The sequence below is a fragment of the Desarmillaria tabescens genome (assembly GCF_030435595.1).
Source record: "Desarmillaria tabescens strain CCBAS 213 chromosome Unknown EV420scaffold_26, whole genome shotgun sequence".
Classification (NCBI taxonomy): domain Eukaryota; kingdom Fungi; phylum Basidiomycota; class Agaricomycetes; order Agaricales; family Physalacriaceae; genus Desarmillaria; species Desarmillaria tabescens.
Window position 1 is genome coordinate 212,079 of NW_026848325.1, and position 26,090 is coordinate 238,168.

Genomic DNA, 26,090 nt, shown 5'->3' on the forward strand with positions numbered 1-26,090 from the left:
CCGCACCGAAGCCAAGTCTGTGTAAACACCTTCGCGAGTCTCTGTTCGGTGCACCACCACCTTTAATATGAATAACCTTGAGATAGTTCCGCTACAACCTTCAAGTTGATTATTGATAATAATAAAAAACAAAAGAGATCGAATTTATGCTGCGTCTGTATCTTGACTCGTAAATCGTATTATGTTGTACTGTCGACGTACACGTCCGTACTGTGTGAAACAAACCGATTTCCTTGAACAAAATTCCCGCTTCTGGGACCTGAAGTCTGTATAAACAGCCTGTCTTGGTATTTCCTGGGTTCTAGCATGTTATTAATGCGTCCAGATAGCAATGAGAATAGGGACAGGAACGGACCTTAGGTGGTAACAGTACTTCGACCGAGGCTTCACAAATCTTCGCTACGACCTGGGAAGGTTCCGCCTGGTCGATAGCATTCAATTTTACCCCAAACCAGGGTGAGACCAGCATTCTGTACTTCCGCGCGCATCATGCACTTGTTATTGACCTTCGCCTGTTGCACATAAGGTCTTGGCCATCAATTGGGGAGAAGTCGCCACTATATGCCGCATCGACGAGGACAGTTCCTGCATAAAGATCCGAGATAGAGCTTCTCGGAGAGAGTGTAGGAGGACCACTAAGCTCGCGAGAGCTAGATGAATGAGGACAGGGAAGAGTCCTATGATGACCCGGATATACCAGTTTTGGAGACCGGCGTATCGGAACTGAAGAAACTATGGACGCGCAGTGTCATGATGAAACCATTGCTTCGCGAGAACGGCGACGAATGCAGTTATCAGGCTTAGAGACAGGCCGGTAAACCAGAGACTGTTCACTCAGACATCTGTGATGGCGGAGACGAAGGCGATGCTGGGACTCAGTGGGGAAGGGAGAATGACGTTGACCAAAGAACCGTTGGCGATGGCACCCCGAACGAGGACCAGTTTGAAAAGCAAAGACGCTGACATGGCGGCGTAAGTCTTGGCATATCTGTACAACAAACGTCGTGATGGCCGCCGAGAGATTCTCATTGACGAAGGCAAGCAAAGACAACTTCAGCCTGAGACTCACAAAGATGAGCAGTACGTCAATATTATCCCGACATTCTTCGACCATGTTGGTGTCGTAAATTGTGCTGTCATCTTCATAAGTTCTCCAAACTCTCGCATTCGGCATCGTTTCTTCATAGTTGTACGTATCGCTCCCTGTTTCACTTCATGACATACAACGCAACAACATGATGAGTTTTTCGCACCTTTCCTCCTTATAGTCCCAAAATATTTGTGCCGGCTGCAGTGAACAGAGTTCAGTAGGGCTGATGTGGGGACTTCATCCTGCTCCTCCTGCTCCTCCTTCCCCTCCGGTAGCTGTATATCCTGCTTATCCGGTATCAGCCGACTCTTCATTGCTCCTTTTTAATAAAGCTCATCGCGTGTTAATGGATGAGTTCCGCTCTGGATCTGGTGAGGTCGACGGTCCAACCAAGATAGCCTTGAAGAGCTGCTGAAAAGACGGGTAGAAGTAAAGTTGAAGGCAAAGGCCTCAGGAACCATTAACGAAGTGCGAGTCGATTACATAGGAAATCTCGGCCGAAACGAGACCACCGCCAAATGTACTTAAGAATTTGGCTAGGTGCGCGCAAGGTGAGGAGAAGGGGATCCATCATACGCCCCAAACGTAGACCAGGTCAAAAACATGCAACGATATTCTTCAATATAGCCACGAAGTTCTTAGAGGAGGATGAAGAAACATCGATGGAGATAGCATGGGCGCCGGGCCATCAGGACATACCCGGAAACGAAAAAGCAGATGCGTTGGCGAAGGAAGCATGCACAATGCACCATCTGGGACAGCGAACATATGCAAATGCACGTAGACGAATGAGGGAACGAGTACAAGGGAAATGGGTGCAGGAGTGGGAAAAAACAAATCCAACTGGGCGCTTTGGACTTGCAAACCGGCTGAAACCAAAACTCAGACCAACACAGAGGTTCAAGGAGACACCGCGTGAGGTGTTTGGGAGACTGATGCAGTGCAGAACTGGACATGCGCATACAGGCGAGTACTACGAACTCTTCAACATTCCAGAAGCAACTGACTGTGTGGTGAACGCTTACAAACACGAGAACATATCATACGAACATGCCCGAGATGTGGCGACCATCGACACATCCTACGTGAAGGATCACAAAACCTGATCATGTGTGACCTCTTGGGCACAACGGAGGGCATCGAAGCAGTAACGAGGTTCCTAGCAGAGTCGGGAGCCTTCACAAAGACCGGGAATCCGAGGCGAGAAGTGGGAATGCCGCTGTGGGAAGAAGAACCAGAACCGCGTGAACAAGAAGATGAAGATGGATAGAAGCGACACACACCACCTAGGCCTGAGACAGGTCTGACCCCCCCTCCCGTTATTTATTCTTTTCTCCTTTCTGTAGGTAGAAAACACTCTCACAGAGAAACACCCAACGAGACCGAAAACAGCCACATAGAATTTTACCCGATAGTTACACATCCCATAGAGTTGAACAGTAGATTAGCATTACAACGAGTAGCGGTATAGACGTACGTAGCTGTAGGACTATACCCCCGCGTCTTCGCCCATTACGTGGCGTGTTGCGGGTTACCAATTCAGAGCATCATCATCATCATCATCATGAGGAGAAGGGGTCGGGAAAACGGCCCGCTCCCCGGTCTAAAATTGATTAAGTTTTTTATTTTATTTTCCCTTTTCTTTTCTTTTTCTCTTCATTCTGCTGGTACCTGGCTTATCTCCTTATATGTACTAGGTAATATAGAATTGGTACATAGTGTTTTTGGATCATGTATTGCTAGTAGTAGGTACGCACACTAGTCAGCGATTAAATAACATCTATGGAAATTTCTCGTATGTAATGGGATGGCGACATTCTGAGCGAAACATCTCAGGCGTCAACATTAGACAAGAAATCGATGAGTATCTTGAAATAGCTGATGTCACAATGAGCTGCGCAGGATAGTGCGGAGACGGGAACTTGAAGGCTTACTTATCTGGTTCCTCATACATCGGTACGTGTGTACTATTCTGCAACTCAACCCATTTACATTTTGGAATGTTCAGGAAGAACGGCCGGACGGCTGGCTCCCACATATCATCCTGCGGCGCGCTAATAAGAAGAGTCGGACAAGTAACGTTATGCAAGACGTCAATGACACTCCAGTCCTTCAGGCGCTTGCTCATAGTAAACTCGGGATGCCCTAGTTCCTGCATAGTCAGCTGCCTGCGTAAAATCGCCTGCGGGAACCACTTACTGTTGCCTTTCGCATTCCCTATCGACTGGAGGAGTTTCTCAGGCAAAGGGGTCAAGGTGCAGAGGTGCATGTTCCGATAAACGGTTATCGTGTCTTTGTATTCCTGCGAGTCCTGAGTTCCTTCCGCTTCATGCTTTTTAATCACCTCTCCGAGCCCATCGGGAAGATGGTCTCTCCAATACTCTCCGCCCTGAAGGTAGAGCTTGGAAGAACAGAACGTGTTGGCAAGAATCAGACGCTTGAGTCCTGGGTGCATACGATTCGAAGCGTAGTCGCTACCAAAGATGCCTGTAGGACTTGTCACTATTTACGTTTCAAATCAAAGAAACTCTTCAACGCGTACCTCCCCACGAGTGCCCGAGAAGATCAAAGTCATCTCTGATTCCGAGATGCTTGAGCAGGTTGTCGAGTTCGTCGTTGAAGAGGTCGACCGTCCAGAATTCGGCGGGAGAATCAGGGTACTGACAAAGGCCGATTTGGTCGTAGAACACGACCGGTATGCTGGTTAAAATTCAGGTCGATATGAATCCAGAAATTGGGGATACGTACCCAGCATCCGTAAAGAGTCTTTCGTGTGGGCTGCGGGATATCAATTATCAATAGTCAGTGAGCAAAAGGTAACCCACGTCATACTGTTCAATGATAACTCAGACGCCACAGATGTAGTACAGGACGAGCAGATACTCACTACACATGATTAAATCCTGGACCGCCATGTAACATAACTATCGGCCTTTTCTTGCTAGTCTTCAAATCTCCCAGGATCTTGTACCATGTCTGAAATGTGCGGTCTCCAACGACGAAATCGATGGTTCCGGTTGTAGTTGGTAGAGCGGATTCAGCCATTGTTCATGGGCAAGAAGAATTCTGCGTGGTAGCCTGCGTGGCTGCGTGGTGCGTGGTTGCGTGGTCGTCAGCGTGGTTGACAAATTGCCGGACTCCCATCAAAAGTTGATCAAGTCCATCAAACGCGACTCGAGAGTCGACGCGTTCCGTTCTTTTCTGTCAATCCTTGCGTAGAATCAGCTGGATTGTCAATACCTGTAAGATTTAAATATGACAGCTTTGGTGGGATATCGAAATACTTCAAAATATGGTCAATATCATGAAAATTTCGAACTGGATTGCGAAGTTTAAGAACATCAAAAGTATTGTAGCTGAAGTAAATAATTTTACGAGTATCCTAACAGTATAAAAAGGCCTTAGAGGTGGTCTGCTAAGCTATAAGCAATAAGGTACACAATGTGGGGTTCACAGTGAAGAGGACAACATGAGAAGGAATACGGATTTCTATATTTGATGTGAATGACACCGAAGAACAAGCCAATTAAGAGGCAATTATACGAAGGATGCACTTTCTGAGGGTAACCTTATATGGGCTGGCGTGGTCTCTATGCGAAGCCTGCGTGGTTGCGTGGTTAGTCAGCGTGGCTGTGCGTGGTCAGCCTGCGTGGTGTGGCTACGTGGCTGCGTGGTTGCGTGGCTGCGTGGTACGCAAGCGTGGTTGGTTGCGTGGTCCAAGGTATATCCGTACTTAAGGAAAGGTTGTTCTTGTGGAAATTAAATGATCAGTTTGGTGGTATTGGAGCAATCAAGGAACGATTGATACGAAGGCAACGTTGCATTGATGTTCATAGTGTCGCGACATCTTTGGATTAATAACTTCAAGCTGGCAAAATGAGAGGGTACCTAATTTTTGATATTTAACTTTCTTATAATCCTAAATACACTCATGGAAGATACAATAGTACCTAGAAATCGAGATTTGAAGGTTTAAAAACTCTAATTGGCGGAAATTAAGCTTTGAAATATTTTCGAACAAAGGTCTATTTGTTGCAGACAATTTACCAATGAATGAGAAATAGATAAAAGGATATGTTTAGCGAAGCATTCTTATCATCACACAGTATATATGTACTGTCAAGGCAAGTTCAACTAATGACTTGCGTGGCGTGCGTGGCCACGCGCCACGCACGCGTGGTACCACGCAGGTGACCACGCTGAATTTCTAGTGCCCATTGTTCATGGGTCAGGCGACCTACTTCCCTTTCTTTTATATAGCTACAGATCGGGCAACCCACGAAGAAGGCTGAGGGAAAGCATATCCGGGCATCATTTCAGGAACCACGAACTTAAGCGTGCCGGGGGTCCAGGGAGGGATATCAGTGAATGCGGGATGATTCAAAAGTTAAATCAGAAAATCAGAATAGCCCCGCGAAGCAAGCAATTCGTCATTGCGGTCCATCAAAGTTGCTCGAATTTAGACGATACAGTGAGTGTTGTAGAACCATGAAGAACATGGTCATTCGATGGCTGCTACCGAGACTTGAAAGAAAAGGGTGAGTGGAAGAGAGAATCGAAATTCGGCGTGTGAGTAAGTCCCACCGATAGATTCCCAAGAAAAATAGGTGGTTTCTTGGAAGGTGAGAGAGACGAGTGGGAGGTTTCCTGTATACACGAGACAGGAAATAAATTGAAGCCGTCTAAGCCAACAGGTCAAGTTCAATGATGATAAACGAGACGATTTTATTTTTATTGGGTATTATTCGTTGTTGGAAAAGTTGCGAGCTGACAAATAGCGACGAAGATGTTGGATGGACAAGAAGGATAGCTAGTAGATACTGCATATATAGACTGCCAATTGTCTTGGCCATCATTGAACGTTAAGCCTGAGAGTGATTCGAACCAGTTAATATACCGGCATCCCAGCACACAGTGGTAAGGTTCCCTGACTCTAAGAGAAGGAACCAACTCAGAGGGAGTTGCCTGAAGCGATAAGCAATAGAATCGAGCCGAATCGAATCTTTTCGTACGACGTGCCAGGAGCACCGGACCGGGTGCCGGCCGCCACTTGAACGACGATCAAACGCCGATCGCACTGACTTTTTTCATACCTCTCAACAAGCTCTTACTGATCCATGAGGTATCTGCCATGTTCCATAATTTTACGCGGTAAGTTGTCCTTATCTTTTCTGTATATCACGTCTGAGCATCTCTCACTAAACAGATTTGTATCGTCGTCTGTCTATGAGAGACTAGATTAGGCTTCGGCGCCCTTTCCAATACACTCCCAGATGCGAGAACACCGATGCGCTTCTGTTAGAGCGACCCTTATTCACTGGCTTGAATAGCTGTGTGTCATGCCCACTCCAACTGATGTAAAGCCGGCTTTTATATCCGCACTGATGAACAGCACATGACACGCAAGGGTATTTATTTGGTGGTGCCCGAGTTACATCCAACCCGGACGTCCAGATTCAAGTTTCGTAATCTGTTCTCGTTAGACGCTGCATTCAGCACGGCTATTACCTCAGTATCTCACCCTTGATAAATAATCAAAGGCCCCGCGGTGACCCTCAACCGAAACGATTATGTCCACCACCACTGGCACCGTTGAATTTATAGTCAATGGAACGACCTACCAGACATGGTACATGGTCGTCGGCGACCTCAAGATCTCGAGCAAGACGCCTCTCGTCGCCCTTCACGGTGGTCCAGGGATGTCCCATCATTAGTCCGTATCATCTCTTCTATGTGGCGCAGCTGGGGAACTGACTTTTGAATCTAGCATGCTGTGAGTATTCTTTTGCTGTACATCGAACAACGAAATTTGAACGTCATGGAAGGCCTCATAAGACTATCTACGAGAAAGCTGGGTGAGGGTTTCCCTAGCCGCCTGATGGCTTAGCGCTTATTTTATTATCTGGTAGCATACCTGTGGTATTATATGACCAGATCGGTAACGGCGCCTCAAGCCATGTCAAAGACGTCCCCAAAGAATTCTGGAAGCCCGAGTTATTCATGGACGAATTGGACAACCTCCTTGCGCATTTGGGCATCTCGGACAAGTTCGACTTGCTCGGCCATTCATGGGGAGGTACGATAGTCGGCATCATCATCTTCAAGTTATTTATCTCTGTTCAGGAATGTTAGCGGGTCAGTACGCGGCTGCGCGCATGCCAACCGGATTAAGGCGACTCATTATTGCCAACGCTCCAGCCTCGGCGGACTTATTTGAGCAATGCACCAACGCCCTTTTGGATCAGTTCCCAGGTGACCTCGCCAAGACGCTGCGAAAGCACGAAGAAGAGGGGACAACTGACTCACCCGAGTACCAAGAGGCGATGATGACGTTCAACAAGAAGCACATCTGCGCCATGGACCCATGGCCACAGGAACTCATGCAGAGTTTCGGAGAAGTGATGAACAATCCGACGGTGTATTCTACCATGTACGTGGTCTGTTGGATTCTGGGACCAGTGTGAACTTATGAGGTCTATGCAGGTGGGGCACCTCGGAGTTCAATATGACGGGGACTATGAAAGGGTGGAGCGTAATCGATATCGTGCATAACATAAAGGCGCCGACGCTCTTGCTAAGCACGCCTCTTGATGAGGTGCAACCGGTAGCCTGCATGCCATGGTTCTTTGGGATTCCCAAAATCAAGTGGGTAGAATTTCAGCGTAGCACGCATTTGGCTCAGTTTGAGGAACCAGAGAGGTGAGAGGCGTTCTTCTTTTGATTCGGATGCCGAGCTCGTGCTGACAGGTTCCTACTAGATACTTTGAAGTGGTTCTCGAATTTTTGGCATAGACGAACAATGTAGATCTTTGTAGTCGGGTAGCCTATACCAGGACAAGAATAAAACCTGTTTATACTGAACGAAATCAAGCAGACGTTGAGTCGTGATGCCACCGGGCAATGAAGAGACAGGTATACGGCTGAGAAGATCATACTTCGCCTATGTTATATAGATTCAGATGGATCGCTGGCAATAGAACGAATATTGGGGAACCCCATCCGCACCATAAATATCTCTCTGCCGTGTCGTTTGGTAGAAAACCATAACTGATTTTCATGTTCCAACATCTTGGAAGCAGGAAATTAATTCAGAATTTAAATTTTAGATCATAAAATGAGTGTCAAATCTCGATTGTTGAGGATGAAAAAGGTTTGTGAGAAGCACGGTCCGTAGCACGAACTGACGACTTGCCCTGATCTCCTGCGACTAACTCAGCCAGTCCTGCTGGTTGCGGAATTGCTTCCCTAGCCAATCAAGGACAAATTATTCCAAGCCCAGACCACTCTTTGCAGAGAGGGAAGCTATGGAAACCAAGTTTTCTGGAGGGGACAGTCTTGAACCAGCGCACAAGCGGACTGAATCGCTGACATGAACCACTCACATTCCCGGTTTAGGGCCGTTACAGCCGCTGCACCATTGTACCATTACGGTTACTTATAATCCCTTCCTTGATCTCATTCCTTTTCCCCGGCCTCTGCCAGTGCGCTCTCTGAGCCTTGCTCTTCTACTCGACGTTGGAACCGCTGGAAACTGCAGTCGCACTACGAAAAGCTATCAAGGCGCAGCAAGTTATTACCTACACAGTGATGATCCTTGTTTGTCATTATTTTCTGCAACACTGCACCTTGTCATTCCTCTTCATACATTTGCGAAGTCGGCGCCTACGGATGTTGTATATTTGAGGCTTAATTTCGTAGGATTTACCGAGCAAAGTCTGGCGAAAGCTTCGAGGGGTCTGCGCCAAGTCGTTTTCGCAGATGACCACCACGGTACTAGTCTTAGTCGGTAGATGATCGATGATATAGGTTTCTATTTTGTTTTTTGAGTTGACATTTCACATCGTAATACATATCATTTTTTCGCTTTACAACATTTACCAGGGCGTATAATTCCTAACTACACCATCGTCTGCTGCAGTCCAGATGTCCCCAGTATCCGTGACCCGTACGTGTCTCACTGCGTCGCAGTCCGTACCAACTATTTCCGCCTCGACACGAACTTCTTCTCCTTGCAGAGAAGTAACATACGGCAGCCCATCTTCTGCGCCCACAGCCACATCCGTCGGAGAGAGAAAAGCCAAATCCTCCACAGAAGCTTCGTTTCTTGCAAACTGGACCACGGGTCCTTGAGTCAGAGAGCGAATGTCATAAATGCATATCACCCCCCGAGAGGAACCCGTTGCCAGTTGAGTATTGTTAATGGTAATGGAAAGTAGAGGGCTAGTAGATGGGGAAGAACGGAAAATTGAAGATGATTCGGGGGAGGCGCGCAGGTCAATTGAGGAGAATGATCCGTCCTGCAGTGCGGTATATATCGGCTCCGAAGAGTCTAATGCGAGATACGAGGGCGTAATTTTGTTGATGCCACTCGAAATCGGGAACATGGAGGTCTGTGTGCCGGATGGAACATCCCAGAGCCGAAGGGTGCCGTCGAGAGCTGCAGAAAGGATGGAGCGACCAGGACCAATGATAGCGGTTGCTGTGACGCGCCGAGTGTGGGCACGAAGGGTGCGGGCCGGTTCTGTGGATGGTGTGATCGCGTCGCTATCAGCGGGAAGAATCTGCAGGGAAAAGTCTGCAGACGCACTGAGGAGGACACGGGAAGACGGGAAAAACTGAAGCGAAGTGAGCGTCGATTTATGACTTCGGTAGAATGCCGTGGGAGTTTCGTGGGCCGGCGAGGCCCGAAAGAGTTGCGCAGAACCGTCGAGGAATCCACATGCAAACTGGGAGCGGTTGGGGGAGAGTGCGAATGCGGTAATTCGATGTGGAAGCGTGGTGTAAGAATGTGTCGGGAGGAAAGTTTTCGTGTGGGAAATGCCTAACTCGGAACATGATATTTTATATTTCTGAAATGCGCCTTTGATCAAAAAGAAAGAAATATGCGATTTATAATACGTACACGATCTCCCCCTGCCGGCTCGATCTTAACGTCGCCTTCTTTCGTGTGAAATTGGACAAGATCGCGATCTATGTCGTCCAGAACGACAGAAACTTTTCCATGCACGGAGGGGGACGCCTTTCTGTAGCAAGATATCCAGATATCTTCTGAAGGAATGACACCAGAGTGGACGTCGGCAATTACTTCAGAGAAAGTGGGCTGGATAGTTACAATCGGAAGTGTGGAAGATGATTTAGATCTTGTAGCAGCAGATTCCGGCATGTTGCGTGAACAAAATATCGCAAAAGAACGAGCTGACCGATGACGTGATGGTAAGTGGTTTGGAGGTGATTACCAAACATAGGCATACCCAGCGAAATTCTTTCATTTTCATTTTCCTCATTATTGATGCCGCGGCAGCCTGCGACATCCAGTTCATCGCATTTAATTCCTCGTTCGTCAAATGGCTCAGCTGTACGCTCTAAACGCAAGGCAGCTCGACGGCGTGCGAAGGAACAGAAAGAGGATGAATCCGAGACATCGGACTCTGACGACTCGTATCAAGAAGATGTTGACTCTGGTGACGACTACACAGAGGATAGCGCAAATCCACCCAAATTACGCAAAGTTTCAAGTAATCTTGCTGTCGTCTCATCGAAATCCACCCAGCATCCTACATTGCCTAAAGCCGGTCCTTGGCATCCCGATTATGTGCTGAGCAAGGGCGGCATTGCTGAAATGAAGAATAGAAAATGCCTGAACATATCTCCTAGATATGGAAAGGACAACTTCTGGCCACGGTCAGCAGGCCTCAGAGAGCTAATCCAAAATATGTTTGATGGCACATTGGCCGCTCTCAGGGCCAAGCCTAGCTGTCAGGCATGTACTGCAAAGAATATCGAAGTTCGCCATATCTTTCCGCCGGCCGGTATCTGGCGCTTCCCTATACAACTTTGTCGAGTGCCGATTGGTCAAAAGTTGACTTTTGAACTCCACTATAAGCCGTCATCGTCAAAACGCGGGAGGGAGACTGGTTCACCGCCTCTAGGATGGGTTAGTTTCAAAGCGTCGAGTCATGGGAAATGCCAGTTGGAGTTGTACAATGAGGGTGAACCCCTGGGTTTCGGTTGCATGGCGTTTGGGTTTTCCTCAAAAGCCGGAAAGTCCGATTTCATTGGGCAACACGGAGATGGCATGAAGATGGTCAGTCTCTTTTCTCGTCGCACTTTACACCATACCTTAATACCATACACGATTAGGGTGTCAATGCCATCATCCGTCCAGAAGGTTTGACCCATCCACCGGAAGTATTCTATGTCACGGGTAAAAGCAGTGGGACTTTCTCTACGTTGATGATCTCCTGGAAGCGCATCAAACTGAGTCGAAGAAGCCGAATGTTCATGGCGTTCTCACTCAGGTCATCGGATTCCCACAGAAGAGTGTCCAATTTGACGACTTCCTGTTTCTTCGACCTGCAGTTGACACATTAGAAGGATTTGAGACCAAGTTTCGTGGACGTCGTGAGCGGGTGGGCTCCATCCTTCTTGATGAACGATTACGACATCACATATTCGTTTGTAGATTTCGCCATATGCGTACTGCAGCTATTAAATTCTTCCTTCCCTAGGCAAAAGGCGTGTTTGTACAAAAACGAGCAGGTCGCAAGTTCGGTCTATATTACGGAATCGATATCTGGCAAGATGTCGAAATTAGTAGGGATCGCGTTGGATTGCAAGATGATGGACAGTGCTCCGATGCTGCATTCAGCATATGGAGGTCGCTTTTTCAAGGCTCGGAGCGCGCTCGACAGCTCTACATCGACCTGTTGATTAATCACGATTCTTGCCTCGAGACCCGCTATATCGTGCAGCAGTTTGAAGAGGTTGACGCGCAGCTTCTTTTCGGCCAGCTTCAAAAAGATAAGGGTGATGATCTCTTTTTCTACCACGCTGAGGATGCTGGAGAATCTGTTCGTATCATCGAGCAGGTCCTCAAGAAGAAACTTGATTCCAAGGGAGTTTTGTGAGGCGTTACTGAAACACGGCATGATAGTGACCCCAGTGGCGGCCCGCATGGAACGGTTTCACAGTTTGGCTTCGTCGGTTTATCACAACGGAAATTCTCCCCAGCTCAAATACACGGCACACCTGATAGAGGGATTTTTGGCTTTGGACCCAGATATGATGGATTTTCAGGATTGCTTCTGTTTTAAATCTGCTCCAGCTGATATGGGTGTTGAGATCATTGTTACGGATGAACTACCAGGTGCTTCTACACGAGCTGACGCTATCTTCCGTCTTCATTCATCGTAAACCTCAATTTGCCATGTGTTATCGACATTTACTCGCAACCGAGGCGCTGGGAGCCACGGAACCGGAACGCAATGATCATAACGGTGACCAAAGTGGCAACGAAGCATTACGGACTGAACAGGAGCCGACAGTTTCAGAGGCCGAGCATTTCTGGCCAGACGACCCCTCGCCTTTCGTTTGCGACTGTTCTGCGCTTTATATACTCCACCTGATGACCCAAGAGCTGACAGACGTATCCACAATGCGCAAGACGGAGATAGAAATGGCGCGCCAGCTTACGCTGCGATCGTTACCACGAAACCTTACATTTGAGGCCATCAAGCCTGACCACTATGCAGGGGACGACGAGCCGCTCGAGATGACTCTGTCGTGGTCAACCGATGATAACTTGTCTGGGTTCAAGGTGTTCATCCGCCCGGACGTTTAGAAACATGCGAAACCTCTTCGAGTAAACTCTAAAACAGGACACGGTGAAGGAAAGGACAACGAGATGCAGACTACCGATGCGCCGACGCTTCCTGCAAAGTCACGCACTGACGGCTCTGGTATGTCTGCTGAAATAAAACATGAATTTACGCTGACGCATCGAAATGCAGATGCATTCAGCCTATTCTCAGATTCTAGCAAAATTGTTCTCAATGGCTGTATTTCCCATGGCAAGAAGTACATCGCCCAAGTCTGCTGGAATAAGGACAGCACTCTATTTAGCCTACCTTTGTCATTCGCCGTACCACCCTCTCCTCCCTCCTCGACCTCTTTGAAGGTCGAATATCAAGCGCAGAGGATGACCGTCAAATGGGATACATCGCCAGAGTCAGGCGCCGACTCATGGGTGGTAGTTCTTAAATTGAATGCCAACGAAATTCTTCGAGAAGAAGAAAATGAACCGCAAACGGAAGTACTACTAGACGAGGAATTGGGCGACGAGGACTTGTTGGTGGTCGAAGTTTATGCCAAGTCATCCGTATGTGGTTTGACTAGCACCAACTTCGCTTCAAAGGACGTTCGGCGTGTACTTCAGCCTCCTCCTTCTCCAGTCACTCCTTCTAGTTCATTGTCTACAGCCATATCACCATTATCGTCAACCTCATTCCAAGATACCCCAGCGCAGTACGATCCTATAAATCCACGAAACTCCAGTCCAGGGCTTGAGTATGTCGACCGCTTTGACAACTTTGACAATGATTCCAATGATGGTGGCGGGCCTGTGATTGTACCGACGCAGTCTGACCATCAAGTCAATTACGGATACGATGAACTGCCTGTCAATGTCCAAGCTGATTTCATGACAGACTTTATCCAAGGTAAGGTGGTCGCGAAGCCAACCCCGATAGTGAACTCAATTTTCCTTCCTCTTCTGCGAGCGCTTCTCTAATCCCGGGCATTTTTAGGACGTAGATGACTCCGCGTACTTCCCAGTCAAATCTACTTTCATTAATCACCAGAAATTTGCAGTCAACAACTATTACATGGTACAATTGAAGAGTTGCGACAATACTGTCCACGAATCAATTGTCTACGTTCACTCCATACGATACCCCCAAGATCCCCTAGACGAAGCCTCGAATGTCGCGGTCCTTCATCTATCTCAATACATCCACTGGACTCTTGTACATCCAGATGCGCCTGGCAATGGGCTGTTACTCCTATTCTCACAGGCTGAGCTCATGGGAACCATCCACGACTCAGAAACCTTCAGTGCGAACGCAATCGTCAAGGTTCACCAGTGCGTGCAGGTCACACATACGCTGGAATCCGATGTTACTGGCGACACTCACCGTTTCGTTTGTAACTGGTCTCTTCGACGCACCGCGTCATGTAAACCAAGGACTATCGAGAGCTTTGTCGCAGCTCCCGAGCACCTTCATGCTCCTAATCCACCGCTGAAGAAAAGTACCCCGCGCCGAATAGATTCTCTAAGTTTCGGAGATCCGTATTGTGGAGCGGGAGGTGCATCTTGTGGTTTCAAGGATGCTGGCTTTATCCCACAGTTTGGTGTCGAGGCAAGCTACGCTGCAGGGGGAGCTTTTCGGGTATGTAGATGATGCAGGTCTTGACTCATAGTACGCTGAACGCCCTTCAGAGTAATTGCTCTACTGCTATCCTGTACAACGAATCCTTCGATACGTTCTTGCGGTATCCGTGTTCAAAGAATCCGTTACAGACCGCAGTGATATCTGTTTCTCCTCCCATTGATGTGTCTGCAGTTGATGAGCATCCGATTATACAAGTTATCAATACGTTCAAACCTGCCTATACTGTACGTCACTACCGTCGCTCCTTTCCGCATTATCTGATTGAGTATCTGTCAGGTATACAACTGCACCGTGGTTCGTAATCTATGTATACGACACTACGCCGCTGACAATTGTGACAGGACCAGCTATCTACGAATAATATCGGCAATTTGAGGAAGCTACAGTATCAAATATTGAAGCTCGGATATGGTTTCACTTACGGCGTGCTGAAAGCAACAGATTTCGGAGTCCCCACCGTGAGGAATAGATTGGTTCTCATTGCCGCAGCTCCCGCTCAGCCTATGCCGGAGCTTCCGTCGCCTACTCACGGCGAAACTGGTCAGCCATCAACACGGACTCTTCAAAATGCTATCAGCGGCCTCGACTGGAAGAACACTACCTGTAAACCTACCGGCCCAGACCTTCAGAGCGTAGTTTCCCATCCGGTAGACAGTTTCCAGCCTGTGTCCCGACACTGTACTGGCTGTGTCATCTCCGATTTCACAAAATGGGATGACTCACGTACGATCGCAGATTGGAACGAGCCTCTGCCTGGCAAGTTTTTTCCCTGTTACCTCTTTAATTTATGAGCTGACGAGACCCTAGCCTTACTAACCGTGCCATCCGAAAAGTGGAAATGCCGGCACCCAAGTGAGTAATAAGCACCTTAGGTGCGGAATGTTCCTGACTAGAGCATCAGACAATCCACAGCGTTTTCTTTCCGTTCGAGAAACGGCACGAGCCTTGTCGTTCCCTGTAGGCACTTTCTGTCATATTTCTGATTGGTGTTAACGTTAATTTACGTTAATGTGTCGATAGGACTCATGGGATTTCAGCGGGTCCCTTAAGGATCAGTATAACCAAGTAAGCCTGCTTGATTGTTGTGATCTTCTCTTTAACTCATCTGGACAAGGTCGCAAATGCTCCACCTCCACTTGTAGCCAAAGCCATAGCAGAGGAGATAAGAACAGCAATATTCAAGTCCAACCCGCATCTTGTAAACACTCCCTAGGCTAGTCATTGGAGCCTTTTCCCATGTCACAATAAAAATCTAATCATGTTTCTAGACCATGTAATATAAGCAGCATTCTCCGGCCAGTGACTGAAAAATATTGCTCAAATGCATTTACCAACGAATTAGATCTGCTGGTGCAGAATCAACAGGACACCGTTTCAACTGCATAAATGTTAAATAATATCTAGCAAGCAGCAGACTTTTCTGCGGTTCTTTCGAAGCACCTGTTCATCCGACTCGAGAGCCTAGAGAGATAAGACATCGAAAGGCGCTGTCCTTGGCCGGAGGATCGGCTACTTGGAAGATCCTTCAAGTCAGAATACTGAGATAACATCAATTGTGCGTTCGGTGCTACCCGTTTGCTAGTAAAGTTTTGCAGTGTTAGGATGGAGCCAGCCAACTTCGCTAAAAAAGTGGCTGGGGACGTCTTGCTTCTTTTGATCATGAATTTGCTACACAGCCATGGACGCTTTTTGCTATTCAGAATGACCCTTACCCTACAGAGAGCAACAATCGGTGGTTAGTCAACATGAGGAAAGTCACAATGAGGCTTGGGCCGCGGTTGTTGTTGCTTGAGTGGGTGGGAACAAGTATCCTAGACCAGCGCCCTATCGCGTTGGGATGGGTTCATTCATACGCCAGATTGGCATACCGACAAGGGTACTTTTTCGGCAAGCCCATTTACCGCTCAACCCGTCTGCGTGCACTGAATAACTCTATCGATATCGGCCGTCTGGAGGAGCAGCAGAAAACATACACTCGAATAGCTTGCACGTATCGTCCAGAGCAGATCGTTGATATTCAGAATACGGTGTCACAAAAAGAGAACAATGAATAGAGCGCTGTATGCATTCTGGAGACATGATACATTTGCTTTCCTTCACGACCTCATCCAACAAGACGAAGCATAAGTAATCTTGACCTGTGGTCAGAGACGACAGTAAGTAAGGCTATCAATGACAAAATGATGCTTGTATGCGCCTCTTCATCCTCATATTGATGGTCGCGACGACCTCACAACCTTGTATCCTCGTTTTGGCCGCCTATCCAGCGTTTGCTGCTGCTTTGTCCGTACAAGGTGATCTGGGACATTCTCTACCTCGACCAATTCCTTCACTTTCAGGATTTTCCCGGCAACGATAGGTGAGTGTGGGTGGTATACGGTCTGCATTCGTCGATGAATACCGAGCGATTCCAGCGTTCCCTTGATTCTGTCACCAAGAGATATCGCGGAACGCCGCAGAGTAATTTTAAAATGGGTATTCGGTGCGTTCTCCGGTGCTGGCGTCGACGATGTTGCCAGCGTCCTAAGAAAGGACGTGTAGGTCCTGCGACACGTTCTGCTCGCACTGTTCAATATCCACGAGGACATTTTGACTAAAATATGGAATATAATTGGCACGATAAAGCTGAAGTACAAGCAAGCACGTACCAAATGACTGCCGGACAGAAATGGGTGAAGGCAAGCTTTGTTGATCAAAGAGACCAAAACAAAACACGAATTTTTTCACTTTTACTGCGACGTCGATGGACCCTTCGGTGCGTACTAGCTACATCCAGAGTACCTTTATCCTTACAAAAGCTCAAGGCAGGGTTCCAATGTTCTCAACAAATCCATGCAAGGACTTTGGTCGAACCATAGGCGGAGCAAGCTCAATCTGAATGCATCCTCGACGGGAAATTCGCCTTTGCCTACACCACAGGAAGAGCAGCCAGCACCTTTGGCGGATGTAGAGGAGCAGCCGGCAGCTCAGAATGGTATTGTGGAGACTACTGTCGAACCAAAATCGCCCCAGCCGGCTGTGAACGGGAAACGTAAGGTCAGGTCGTCTCGGTTGACGGAGGAGGGCTTGAAGAGGGCCAAGCTGTCATCGGGAACCGCGTCTTCGAGTGCGAAGGATTACTCGCCACCTACGGCGCGACTATCAGACCTTGGAGGTGTCGAAGGTTGTGTTGAAAAAATGCTGGAGATGGTGGCCATGCCGCTTTGTCACCCAGAAGTTTATCTGCATACAGGTGTGCAACCGCCTCGCGGCGTTCTGCTACACGGTCCTCCTGGATGCGGAAAGACTTTGCTGGCGAATGCGATGGCAGGTGTGAGTAACGAACCATTTTTTAACGTATGCGAATTTAAACTGTTTCAACAGGAACTGGGAGTTCCCTTTATCAACATATCTGCTCCGTCGATCGTTTCTGGGATGTCTGGGGAATCAGAAAAAACCTTGCGGGATGCTTTTGAGGAAGCAAAAGTACGTCTTCGTCAGAGTCCCCTCTTGCAATTACGCTAATTGAGTATCTTCAGAGGGTCGCGCCTTGTATTCTTTTCATTGACGAGATCGATGCCATCACACCCAAACGTGAAAGCGCCCAGCGAGAGATGGAGAGACGAATCGTTGCACAGTTTCTAACATGCATGGATGGTAATATTCACACTCTATCTCTTTTCTCACCTAACGTGCGTTTAGACATGTCTTGGGAGAAGAACGACAACAAACCAGTGATTGTGATAGGCGCTACCAATAGACCAGACTCACTTGATGCTGCTCTACGACGAGCCGGTCGGTTTGACCACGAAATTAGTATGGGTGTTCCTGATGACGAAGCCCGAGAAAGGTAAGAAAATCATCCCTCTATCAGTATCATTCTGATTTTCATCCAGGATTTTACGTGTCCTGTCCGTCAAGTTGCGCATAGAAGGCGACTTCAACTTTGCTGCACTCGCCAAAGCTACTCCAGGTTATGTGGGAGCCGATTTGTCAGCGCTTACTGCTGCTGCCGGTATCATAGCAGTCAAACGAATATTCAAACAGCTGTCGGAAGGTACATTACAGCTACCGACGGAATCAGATTTGTCTATGCAAGTCGACGAGCCCCAGATTGCATCACAAGTGTCCTCATCGTCGTCTGCATTGCAGCCTGCCCCGATAATAAAGGCTATAACGTCCTCCCTTTCATTTCCCACGTCATCAGTCCATTCCATCGCCCATTTTCTCAATGCCCATCCTGACCCTCTTACGCCCACGCAGCTCGCTCCCCTTTGCATAACGTCGGCTGACTTCACCGTCGCATTAACCCAGGTTCAGCCCTCTTCCAAGCGAGAAGGTTTTGCTACCGTTCCAGATGTCTCGTGGTCGGACATTGGTGCCTTGCATCGTACTCGAGATGAGCTACATATGGCTATCGTTCAGCCTATCAAACGACCGGAGCTGTTTAGTGCTGTCGGCATAGAGGCAGCATGTGGGGTATTACTCTGGGGACCACCGGGATGCGGAAAGACATTGCTGGCTAAAGCTGTTGCGAATGAATCTCGAGCAAACTTTATCAGCGTCAAGGGTCCGGAACTCTTAAATAAGGTAGCTGTATGCTTTTCTTCCAATTACCTAAGCTCATGTCGTTCCTCAGTATGTTGGTGAAAGCGAGAGAGCAATACGCCAAGTGTTTTCACGAGCCCGGGCATCGTCTCCTTGCGTTATATTCTTTGATGAGCTTGATGCAATCGTCCCTCGGCGTGACGACAGTCTTGTAGGTCACCTTCTCTTATCGTGTTGAACGTCATTGTCTGATCATGTCACCAGTCGGAATCATCAGCTCGTGTTGTGAATACCCTCTTGACGGAGCTCGACGGACTAGATGCCCGGAAAAGTGTTTATGTTATCGCCGCTACCAACCGTCCCGATATAATAGACCCCGCCATGGTTCGGCCAGGACGGCTTGACAAGCTGCTCTACGTGGATCTCCCCAACGGTGATGAACGTGCCGAGATCGTTCGCACTATGACGCGGAAAGTCCCTCTTGCTGGTGATGCAAGCGAGACGCTGGACGCTGTCCGAAGTCAGGTGGAGGATTTTGTTCGCGAGCGCTGCGATGGATTCAGTGGTGCCGATCTGGCCGCTTTGGTTCGTGAGGCGGGTGTTATTGCCTTGCGCCGAACGCTTGGGGTGCTGGATCAAATGGATGATGATACGAGAGGGTCTGAAGAGAGGCCCAAGGTTACAGTCCATATCACTGACTTCAATACCGCCTTCGAGAAGGTCGGGCCAAGTGTTAGCCCTCAGCAGAGGAAGAGGTACGAGGCCTTGAAATCGAAATTAGCGGGATCGCCCGTTAAGACGGTGAAGGACGAGGTAAAAGGTGTAGAGAGGGATTCAGAGGCGCAAACGTAAATGACGTTCAGCCGTGTGGATTCAAATGATATCGTAACACTTTGACGGTAAAATTGACCGCGCTTGGGTCTTTCTCGAAGTGGAAAGAATATCGGGAAGAGCTAACGAAGAGTGTAAGTAATACATGGAGCGAACAATCCATGTGTAGCCTCCATCGGGCACAGTAAAGGTGAATCAAGGTGTAGCCCTAACGTATCAAGACGGACAGGAAGTAAGGTACAAGAAGGATAGTAAGAAGTGTGATAGGTGAGTAAAATATAGCGCCAGTGAGTGTATGTGACTCTTCAACATTCTGATCTGTTACTACCCTTAACTCCGAGTTAGCGGGAGGACACGAGTCTTCGATATTTTGATGCGTCACTTTCCTCCTCACCAACTCCTTTCTAGTGTCAGTGCGGGGATACGAATCTTCAACATTCCGGTGCATCAGTTTCTTTCTCACCAATTCCTTGATGATTTGCTGTTCTTCCTCGGTAGGAGGATCCATCGTTTTATCCCAAAAGTCCTCCCCAAGCAGATCAACATCGACGCTATATTCTTTCTTCAACTGTGTCTTCAGCTGATCTTCCGAAATACTAGGTGGTGCGTAGGTTCGCAAGATGGCAAACATGTTGAGGACGGCGACAGGATCACCGTTTATCATCGCTGTAAAGTTTCATCAATAGGAATCGAGCAAATGAAAGATAAGAAATACCTTGCCGACGCATAACGGTAAACAAAACCTTATCTTCAGGAGCCGCAACTGTTAGGACAGGCGCTACTTCAGCAAAGCTAAGTATTCCTCTCACCTTCAATATCGGGGATGTCAATCCCTATGTCGTCAAAAGGACGTGGTCGCATGTACTACAAAATTGTGAGCCGTTGTCCCCCCATGGCAGGCATAATTTGGATCTTACAACGTAATCACATGGTGTGGGCTTGGTGATGAAAGAAATTTGGTGCAGGAGATCTGGGGATCGTTTGAAACACGGGTCCGAGGGCGGAATACCAGTCTCAGACTCCGTGTCCTTTGTCTCCGGGATACTCTCGTCGGTCTTGTCTTCTTCAAAAACGTCTTTTCCACAGATGGCTTTGTGAGGTCTGGGGAATCCCTGCTTCCAATCTTTCTTCTGGCATTCCCTACCGCAGGATGAATTAGCGTACTGCGACTTGGCAACAAATACACCAAAACTAACACTGAACAGTATCTCACCACTCGACCCACGGTTTTGCATCTGCTACAAATCTGGAAACGTTCTCCTCCAGCAGATGCGTCAGCTTCCTTGCGGTTACAGTGCCAACACAGATTTTCCCAATTTTCTGTCTCTTTTCGACGATCGTAGTCCTTCTGGCTCTCCGAGAACTCGGGAAGCTTTCCTTCGGCTTTGTAGATTTCTTTGGCTTGGCGTAAAAAAGCCTTGGTGGTCTCGCTTTTGTCGCGGTACAGAGGCTTGGCTGCTTGCATTTGTTCTCTGTTACCGTACTAGCTACTTTTCAGTACATACTTGTCGACGCCTAAGCACAAGAACTCACGAATGCATTCAGGATACTCCATACGGCCATAGTAATGAAATAGCTTCTATAGAGCCGATATCTGTCGACCATACGCCTGAGCATAGCGTCGTCGGTCATCATCAGCTCCTCGAATGCGGGATTCGGCACGAGCAGCGGAGTGCCGAGTGTTTCTTTGACTCGATCGACCGGAAGGAGCATTTTCAGCAGGTGGATGAAGTCTCTGTCGTTTGTCCCAGAGAGCGTTGCGACGGTCATTTCGGGACACCATGTCCGCCAGGTTTCCATGCCATTTGGAACACAGGAAGTTACATATAGCCCTTCGAGAACCAATTCTTCCCGCCGCTGCTGCGATAAGGATCTCCACCTTTCCTCCAAGTTGTCGTTGCTTAATCCTGTTACGGCAGCCTCAGCCAAGTCTCGCTGAAGGATACATATCTCCTTGGTTCGGCTGTCTTTTTCCAACTGTAATGATGGAAGGGATTCGGCATCCTTGAGAAAACGAATACGCTCGGGGGGGATGGGGCTGATCATATTTGGAGGTTTTTGTCCTGGGGGATATCTATCCAAAAGGTCATCTTCCCAGCTTTTGTTCCATGCTTTACGATATTTATCTTTGTCGGGGCGAAGTCGGGGCATGATTTATAGTGGTGGTTACACTTTGTCGACAGCACGAGTTTCAGGTATGTGAACAACGTTTAGAAACAGACAATTTACCAACGTTGCGTACACGTGTGTGAAAGCATGCAGGCCAGCTCCCCTGCGTGAAAGAACAGACGAAGATTCACTAGTGTACAGAAGCGCGGAGTAACATTTAGCTTTGTCACTTGGTGGTTTACGGTGAGGTCCAAGAAATGTTTGTCCTCATAAACGAAGATATATTGTTTTGTGATCCACCCGTTGAACGACTTACCTTCATAGACCGTTAGGTCAGGTTTCTAGACTACTTACCTTCCCTCAAATTTTGGAAATCATGCAATCACTTGAACGCAAGTGGTAGGATGAAAATTCTGATGTGTGGAATGCGGTAAGCTACTGATTAGTTACCTCCCTTCGTAGGATGGATATTGTAAGTAAACGAGTGTAAGTAATACACGGAGTAATCGAGCGAACAATACATGTATAACTTAAAAATGAAAGGACTGAGGTGTAGCGCTAATCTATCAAGACGGACAGGAGATAAGGTACTAGAAAGATAATAAGGTGTGTGACAAGTATGTAAAGTATAGCGCCAGCGTATGGGCGTTATAGTGTACAAAAATTCTTTTGTTCTGTAGGGAGGACACCACTACTTTTGATGGTTCCCAGCACTACTTTCGATGCAGGCGCTTGTTCACCGTCAGGGTTTCCTAGGGTTAGGCCCACACAGCCACTTCCCATTTGAGCGATACTTGTGTTTCAGTTTACAACCACTTAGCGATCCGCTACTACTTCAAATTCGCAAGTACTTTACAGATCCCGATGGACACTACCACCCAACGACGAGCCCCTCTTGCATTATCCGCGGCCGTGGGCACATCATTGTTTGCACATATTTCCAGCCCGCTCGCAAAAATCATGTAATTATTATTCTTACCTCTCCGCTTTCCCTCGTCTATTGAAGCTCCATTGATTTTCATGTGCAAATATCGTTCCTATCGACATCTTTAATTAAACCTCTGCCACCTGCTCAGAATTGACGTTTCACCTTGCATTTCCGCGACCACACCTACGAGATTTTGGGTCTGGCTTTGTACTGGAAGTGAAATTCCAGGGTTTGTAAAGTTCTTTTCTATTTTGCTGAAACATTCTTGTATAGTCATTGATTATTATATATATTCTGAGGGTGCTACTGCATTGGCATAGGCTTATATTATCCATACAAGCTCAAGGCTTGGCGTGAATGCACCATCAGCGGCAGGTTCGACGTCTCGGCAATGCCCGGATCATTGCGGACCCAACAGGGATGTTCTCAAAAAGTAATTGCGAACAGCTTGTTACAGTACAATGACAAGGACTAGTAGATGCAGGTACACCTACAAGGATGCATGAAAGTACTGGGAGATGGAGAAACAACTAGGTGTGTGTCAAATGGGTACCTGTTTTAGCTGATCTCCTGAAGTACCTGTACGCAGATAATTTTTGTACACTATAACTGCGATACCAGCGGGTGTATGCGACTCTTCAACATTCTGATTTGTTACTACCCTCAACTCCGAGTCAGCGGGTGGAGACGATTCTTCAATACTTTGATGTGTTACTTTCAGCTCCTTTTTAGTGTCGGCGGGAGGATACGGATCTTCAACATTCCGATGCATCAGTTTCTTTCTCACCAACTCATCAACGATTTGCCGTTCTTCCTCGGTAGGAGGATCCATCGTTTTATCCCGAATGTCCTCCCCAGGCAGATCGACATCAACGCCATATTCTTTCTTCAACTGTGTCTTCAGCTCATCTTCCGAAATGCCAGGTGGCGCGTAGATTCGCAAGATGGAATACATGCCTCGGACGGCGACAGGATCACCGTTTATCATCGCTGCGAAGTTTCAGCTGCAGGAGCCAATCAATGGAACGATAAAGAGTACCTCGCCGCCGCAAAACAGTGAACGCAATCTTATCTTCAGGAGCCGCAACCGTCAGGACAGGTACCACCTCAGCAAGCTATTCTTCTCACCTACAATATCGGGGATGTCAATACCCATATCATCAAATGGACGTGGTCGCATGAACTGCAGAATCGTGAGCCGTTGTCTCCCCGTAGCAAGGGCATAATCTGGGACTTACGACGTAATCACAAGGTGTGAGCTTGGTGATGAAAGAAATTTGGTGTAGGAGATCTGGGGATCGTTTGAATGACGGGTCCGGGGGCGGAATACCACTCTCAAGCTCCGTGGTGTCCTTTGTCTCCGGGATACTCTCGTCCGCCTTCTCTGCTTCCAAAACGACTTTTCCGCAGATGGCTTTGTGAGGTCTGGGGAATCCCTCCTTCCAATCTGCCCTTTGGCATTTCCTGCCGCATATTATTTAAATTAGCGTATGGCTACGTGGCAACAAATACAAAAAAAACGGACACTGAACAATATCTCACCACTCGACCCACAGCTTTGCATCTACTACAGATTCGGAAACGCTCTCCTTCGGCGGACGTATCATCTTCTATGCGGTTGCAATGGATGCATGCGTTTTGGAGACTGACAACCTCTTTTTGGCAAAGATAATTGTTCCGAATCTCAGAAAACTCGGGAAGCCTTCCTTCATCCTTATAGAGGCCCCTGAGTTGGCGTAAAATGCCTTTGGTGGTCCCACTGTTGTCACGGTAGAGCGGCTTCACGACTTGCACCTGCTCCCTGTACCCATACTGGTGCGACTGATCAGTATACATTTTCTGACACCTAAGTACAAGAACTCACGAATGCGTTCAGGATGTTCCATACAGTCATGGTGATGAAATAGCTTCTGGACAGTCGATATCTGTTGGCTAACTTTCTGAGTCCAGTATCATTGGTCCTCACCAGCTCTTCGAATGCTGGATTCGGCAGGAGCAGCGGAGTGCTGAGTGTTTCTTTGACTTGATCGACCGGAAGGAGCATTTTCAGCAGGTGGATGAAGTCTCTGTCATTTGTTCCAGAAAGCGTTGCGACGGTCATTTCGGGACACCATATCCGCCAGTCCTCCATACCATTTGGAACACAGGAAGTCACATATAACGCTTCGAGAACTAATTCTTCTCGTCGCTGTTGCGATAAGGATCTCCACCTTTCCTCCAAGTTGTCGTTGCTTAAATCTTTTACCGCAACCTCGGCCAAGTCTCGCTGAAGAGTGCATATCTCCTTGGTTCGGGTGTCCTGTTTCAACTGTAACGATAGAAGGGTTTCGGTATCCTTGAAAAAGCGAATACTCTGGGAAGACATGGCGCTGATCATATTTGAAGGTTTTCGTCCTGGAGGATATCTATCCAAGAGGTCATCTTCCCAGCTTTTGTTCCATGCTTGACGACATTTGTCTTTGTCAGGACGGAGTCGGGACATGGACTGCTATCGTGGCGGTTACAATCCGTCGAGGTGTCAGGTATGAGAACGTTTAGAATTGGCAGACGATTTGGTAACGTGGCTACACGTTGAAATCTGATTGCCGGCTTTCTGCCATGAGGAATACTACATGGGAAAGAACGGACTAAGAAGTGTATAGAAGCACAGAATAACATTTAGTTGTGTCATTGACGTAACCGCGTACTACAGAGGAATCCCAAAAATGGTGTAAGTATTGTTAGAAATAGTCTCAAACGAAGATGGTCGCTGCATCCATTGAATGACTTACCTTCATACGAATCGTTGCATTACTGTGCGTGAGTGTACAGTATAAACTGTAACGTGTGACAGAACTACCGTTTCGTTGTTCTTTGGCCCTCCGTAACACATGATGGACGACCGCTTTCTCATCTTTTCTGTTACTCTGTAGAAAAATCATAATAAACGTCGCTGAATCAGGCGACCGTAACATATGACTCATAGACCATTTCCGAGTTTCTATAAATTTCCACTGTAACACTCACTTTAGCGCTCCTGCACACTTCACGTATGACAGTTTGAAGCGACTGCGATACCAGTTTAAACTAGTACTTAAAATTAAGACTTAAGTTCTAACAATCTGATTTTTCGTACGAAAATAATTTAGGTTGGAAGCCAAAAGCTGGCACCTAGTTAATCTAGATTTTCTTGCAGAGTGAAATGTGCCAGATTCAAAAGCATAATGATTGAAGTTTGATTCGCTTCAAACTAGGGTTATGCACGAAACCCTAGATTTCGATGCAACGGGGTTTCGGACCGGTTAGTTACTGGTAATTTGCTGGAGGTTTTCGTCGAGGTAACTTACGAACCCCCTCCTTAGGGAGTGATCGAAATAAAACTATAAACCCTCCCCCT

At 47.6% G+C, this 26,090-nt stretch overlaps 11 protein-coding genes across 11 annotated transcripts; 5 read left to right on the plus strand and 6 right to left on the minus strand.

The window, feature by feature from the left end:
- Nucleotides 1–608: 608 nt before the first annotated feature.
- EV420DRAFT_589223 (uncharacterized protein) lies at nt 609–1,230 on the minus strand. The gene has a single exon (XM_060482700.1). It carries the CDS (start codon nt 1,172–1,174, stop codon nt 749–751), a length of 426 nt encoding a protein of 141 aa, XP_060328736.1. The 5' UTR covers nt 1,175–1,230; the 3' UTR covers nt 609–748.
- A 1,457-nt stretch (nt 1,231–2,687) lies between these two features.
- Nucleotides 2,688–4,266, minus strand: EV420DRAFT_1554811 (Alpha/Beta hydrolase protein). The gene is made up of 7 exons (XM_060473624.1): nt 3,978–4,266; nt 3,916–3,921; nt 3,839–3,868; nt 3,633–3,790; nt 3,290–3,577; nt 3,025–3,235; nt 2,688–2,968 (listed from the first exon to the last, which is right to left on the minus strand). The coding sequence occupies exons 1-7, from the start codon at nt 4,133–4,135 to the stop codon at nt 2,923–2,925; spliced, it is 897 nt and encodes a 298-aa protein (XP_060328737.1). The 5' UTR covers nt 4,136–4,266; the 3' UTR covers nt 2,688–2,922.
- Nucleotides 4,267–6,660: 2,394 nt separating this feature from the next.
- On the plus strand, nt 6,661–7,882 carry EV420DRAFT_1644871 (Alpha/Beta hydrolase protein; the record flags this gene model as incomplete). The annotated part of the gene is made up of 7 exons (XM_060477702.1): nt 6,661–6,803; nt 6,858–6,863; nt 6,916–6,945; nt 7,000–7,166; nt 7,214–7,520; nt 7,574–7,789; nt 7,849–7,882. The coding sequence occupies 7 exons, from the start codon at nt 6,661–6,663 to the stop codon at nt 7,880–7,882; spliced, it is 903 nt and encodes a 300-aa protein (XP_060328738.1).
- Nucleotides 7,883–8,882: 1,000 nt separating this feature from the next.
- EV420DRAFT_1336606 (WD40 repeat-like protein) lies at nt 8,883–10,335 on the minus strand. Its single transcript, XM_060468878.1, has 2 exons — nt 9,993–10,335; nt 8,883–9,939 (listed from the first exon to the last, which is right to left on the minus strand). Exons 1-2 carry the CDS (start codon nt 10,251–10,253, stop codon nt 8,965–8,967), a joined length of 1,236 nt encoding a protein of 411 aa, XP_060328739.1. The 5' UTR covers nt 10,254–10,335; the 3' UTR covers nt 8,883–8,964.
- Nucleotides 10,336–10,353: 18 nt separating this feature from the next.
- Nucleotides 10,354–11,997, plus strand: EV420DRAFT_1765660 (uncharacterized protein; the record flags this gene model as incomplete). The annotated part of the gene is made up of 4 exons (XM_060480836.1): nt 10,354–11,174; nt 11,231–11,294; nt 11,339–11,544; nt 11,599–11,997. The coding sequence occupies exons 1-4, from the start codon at nt 10,380–10,382 to the stop codon at nt 11,995–11,997; spliced, it is 1,464 nt and encodes a 487-aa protein (XP_060328740.1). The 5' UTR covers nt 10,354–10,379.
- Nucleotides 11,998–13,257: 1,260 nt separating this feature from the next.
- EV420DRAFT_589407 (S-adenosyl-L-methionine-dependent methyltransferase) lies at nt 13,258–15,504 on the plus strand. Its single transcript, XM_060482701.1, has 7 exons — nt 13,258–14,316; nt 14,367–14,543; nt 14,596–14,613; nt 14,661–15,075; nt 15,127–15,171; nt 15,221–15,384; nt 15,434–15,504. The coding sequence occupies exons 1-6, from the start codon at nt 13,753–13,755 to the stop codon at nt 15,310–15,312; spliced, it is 1,311 nt and encodes a 436-aa protein (XP_060328741.1). The 5' UTR covers nt 13,258–13,752; the 3' UTR covers nt 15,313–15,384; nt 15,434–15,504.
- Nucleotides 15,505–15,983: 479 nt separating this feature from the next.
- Nucleotides 15,984–16,514, plus strand: EV420DRAFT_589438 (uncharacterized protein). Its single transcript, XM_060482703.1, has one exon. It carries the CDS (start codon nt 16,065–16,067, stop codon nt 16,371–16,373), a length of 309 nt encoding a protein of 102 aa, XP_060328742.1. The 5' UTR covers nt 15,984–16,064; the 3' UTR covers nt 16,374–16,514.
- Nucleotides 16,450–16,998, minus strand: EV420DRAFT_589433 (uncharacterized protein). Its single transcript, XM_060482702.1, has one exon. The coding sequence runs from the start codon at nt 16,905–16,907 to the stop codon at nt 16,527–16,529; it is 381 nt and encodes a 126-aa protein (XP_060328743.1). The 5' UTR covers nt 16,908–16,998; the 3' UTR covers nt 16,450–16,526.
- A 35-nt stretch (nt 16,999–17,033) lies between these two features.
- On the plus strand, nt 17,034–19,792 carry EV420DRAFT_589455 (P-loop containing nucleoside triphosphate hydrolase protein). The gene is made up of 7 exons (XM_060482705.1): nt 17,034–17,074; nt 17,124–17,631; nt 17,683–17,784; nt 17,838–18,148; nt 18,195–18,888; nt 18,938–19,057; nt 19,111–19,792. Exons 2-7 carry the CDS (start codon nt 17,152–17,154, stop codon nt 19,696–19,698), a joined length of 2,295 nt encoding a protein of 764 aa, XP_060328744.1. The 5' UTR covers nt 17,034–17,074; nt 17,124–17,151; the 3' UTR covers nt 19,699–19,792.
- EV420DRAFT_589446 (uncharacterized protein) lies at nt 19,792–22,182 on the minus strand. Its single transcript, XM_060482704.1, has 6 exons — nt 21,211–22,182; nt 20,874–21,160; nt 20,595–20,817; nt 20,487–20,541; nt 20,393–20,425; nt 19,792–20,343 (listed from the first exon to the last, which is right to left on the minus strand). The coding sequence occupies exons 1-6, from the start codon at nt 21,826–21,828 to the stop codon at nt 19,886–19,888; spliced, it is 1,674 nt and encodes a 557-aa protein (XP_060328745.1). The 5' UTR covers nt 21,829–22,182; the 3' UTR covers nt 19,792–19,885.
- Nucleotides 22,183–23,152: 970 nt separating this feature from the next.
- EV420DRAFT_589522 (uncharacterized protein) lies at nt 23,153–25,524 on the minus strand. Its single transcript, XM_060482706.1, has 6 exons — nt 24,579–25,524; nt 24,240–24,526; nt 23,953–24,178; nt 23,843–23,897; nt 23,754–23,786; nt 23,153–23,704 (listed from the first exon to the last, which is right to left on the minus strand). Exons 1-6 carry the CDS (start codon nt 25,194–25,196, stop codon nt 23,256–23,258), a joined length of 1,668 nt encoding a protein of 555 aa, XP_060328746.1. The 5' UTR covers nt 25,197–25,524; the 3' UTR covers nt 23,153–23,255.
- Between the last annotated feature and the right edge of the window lie 566 nt (nt 25,525–26,090).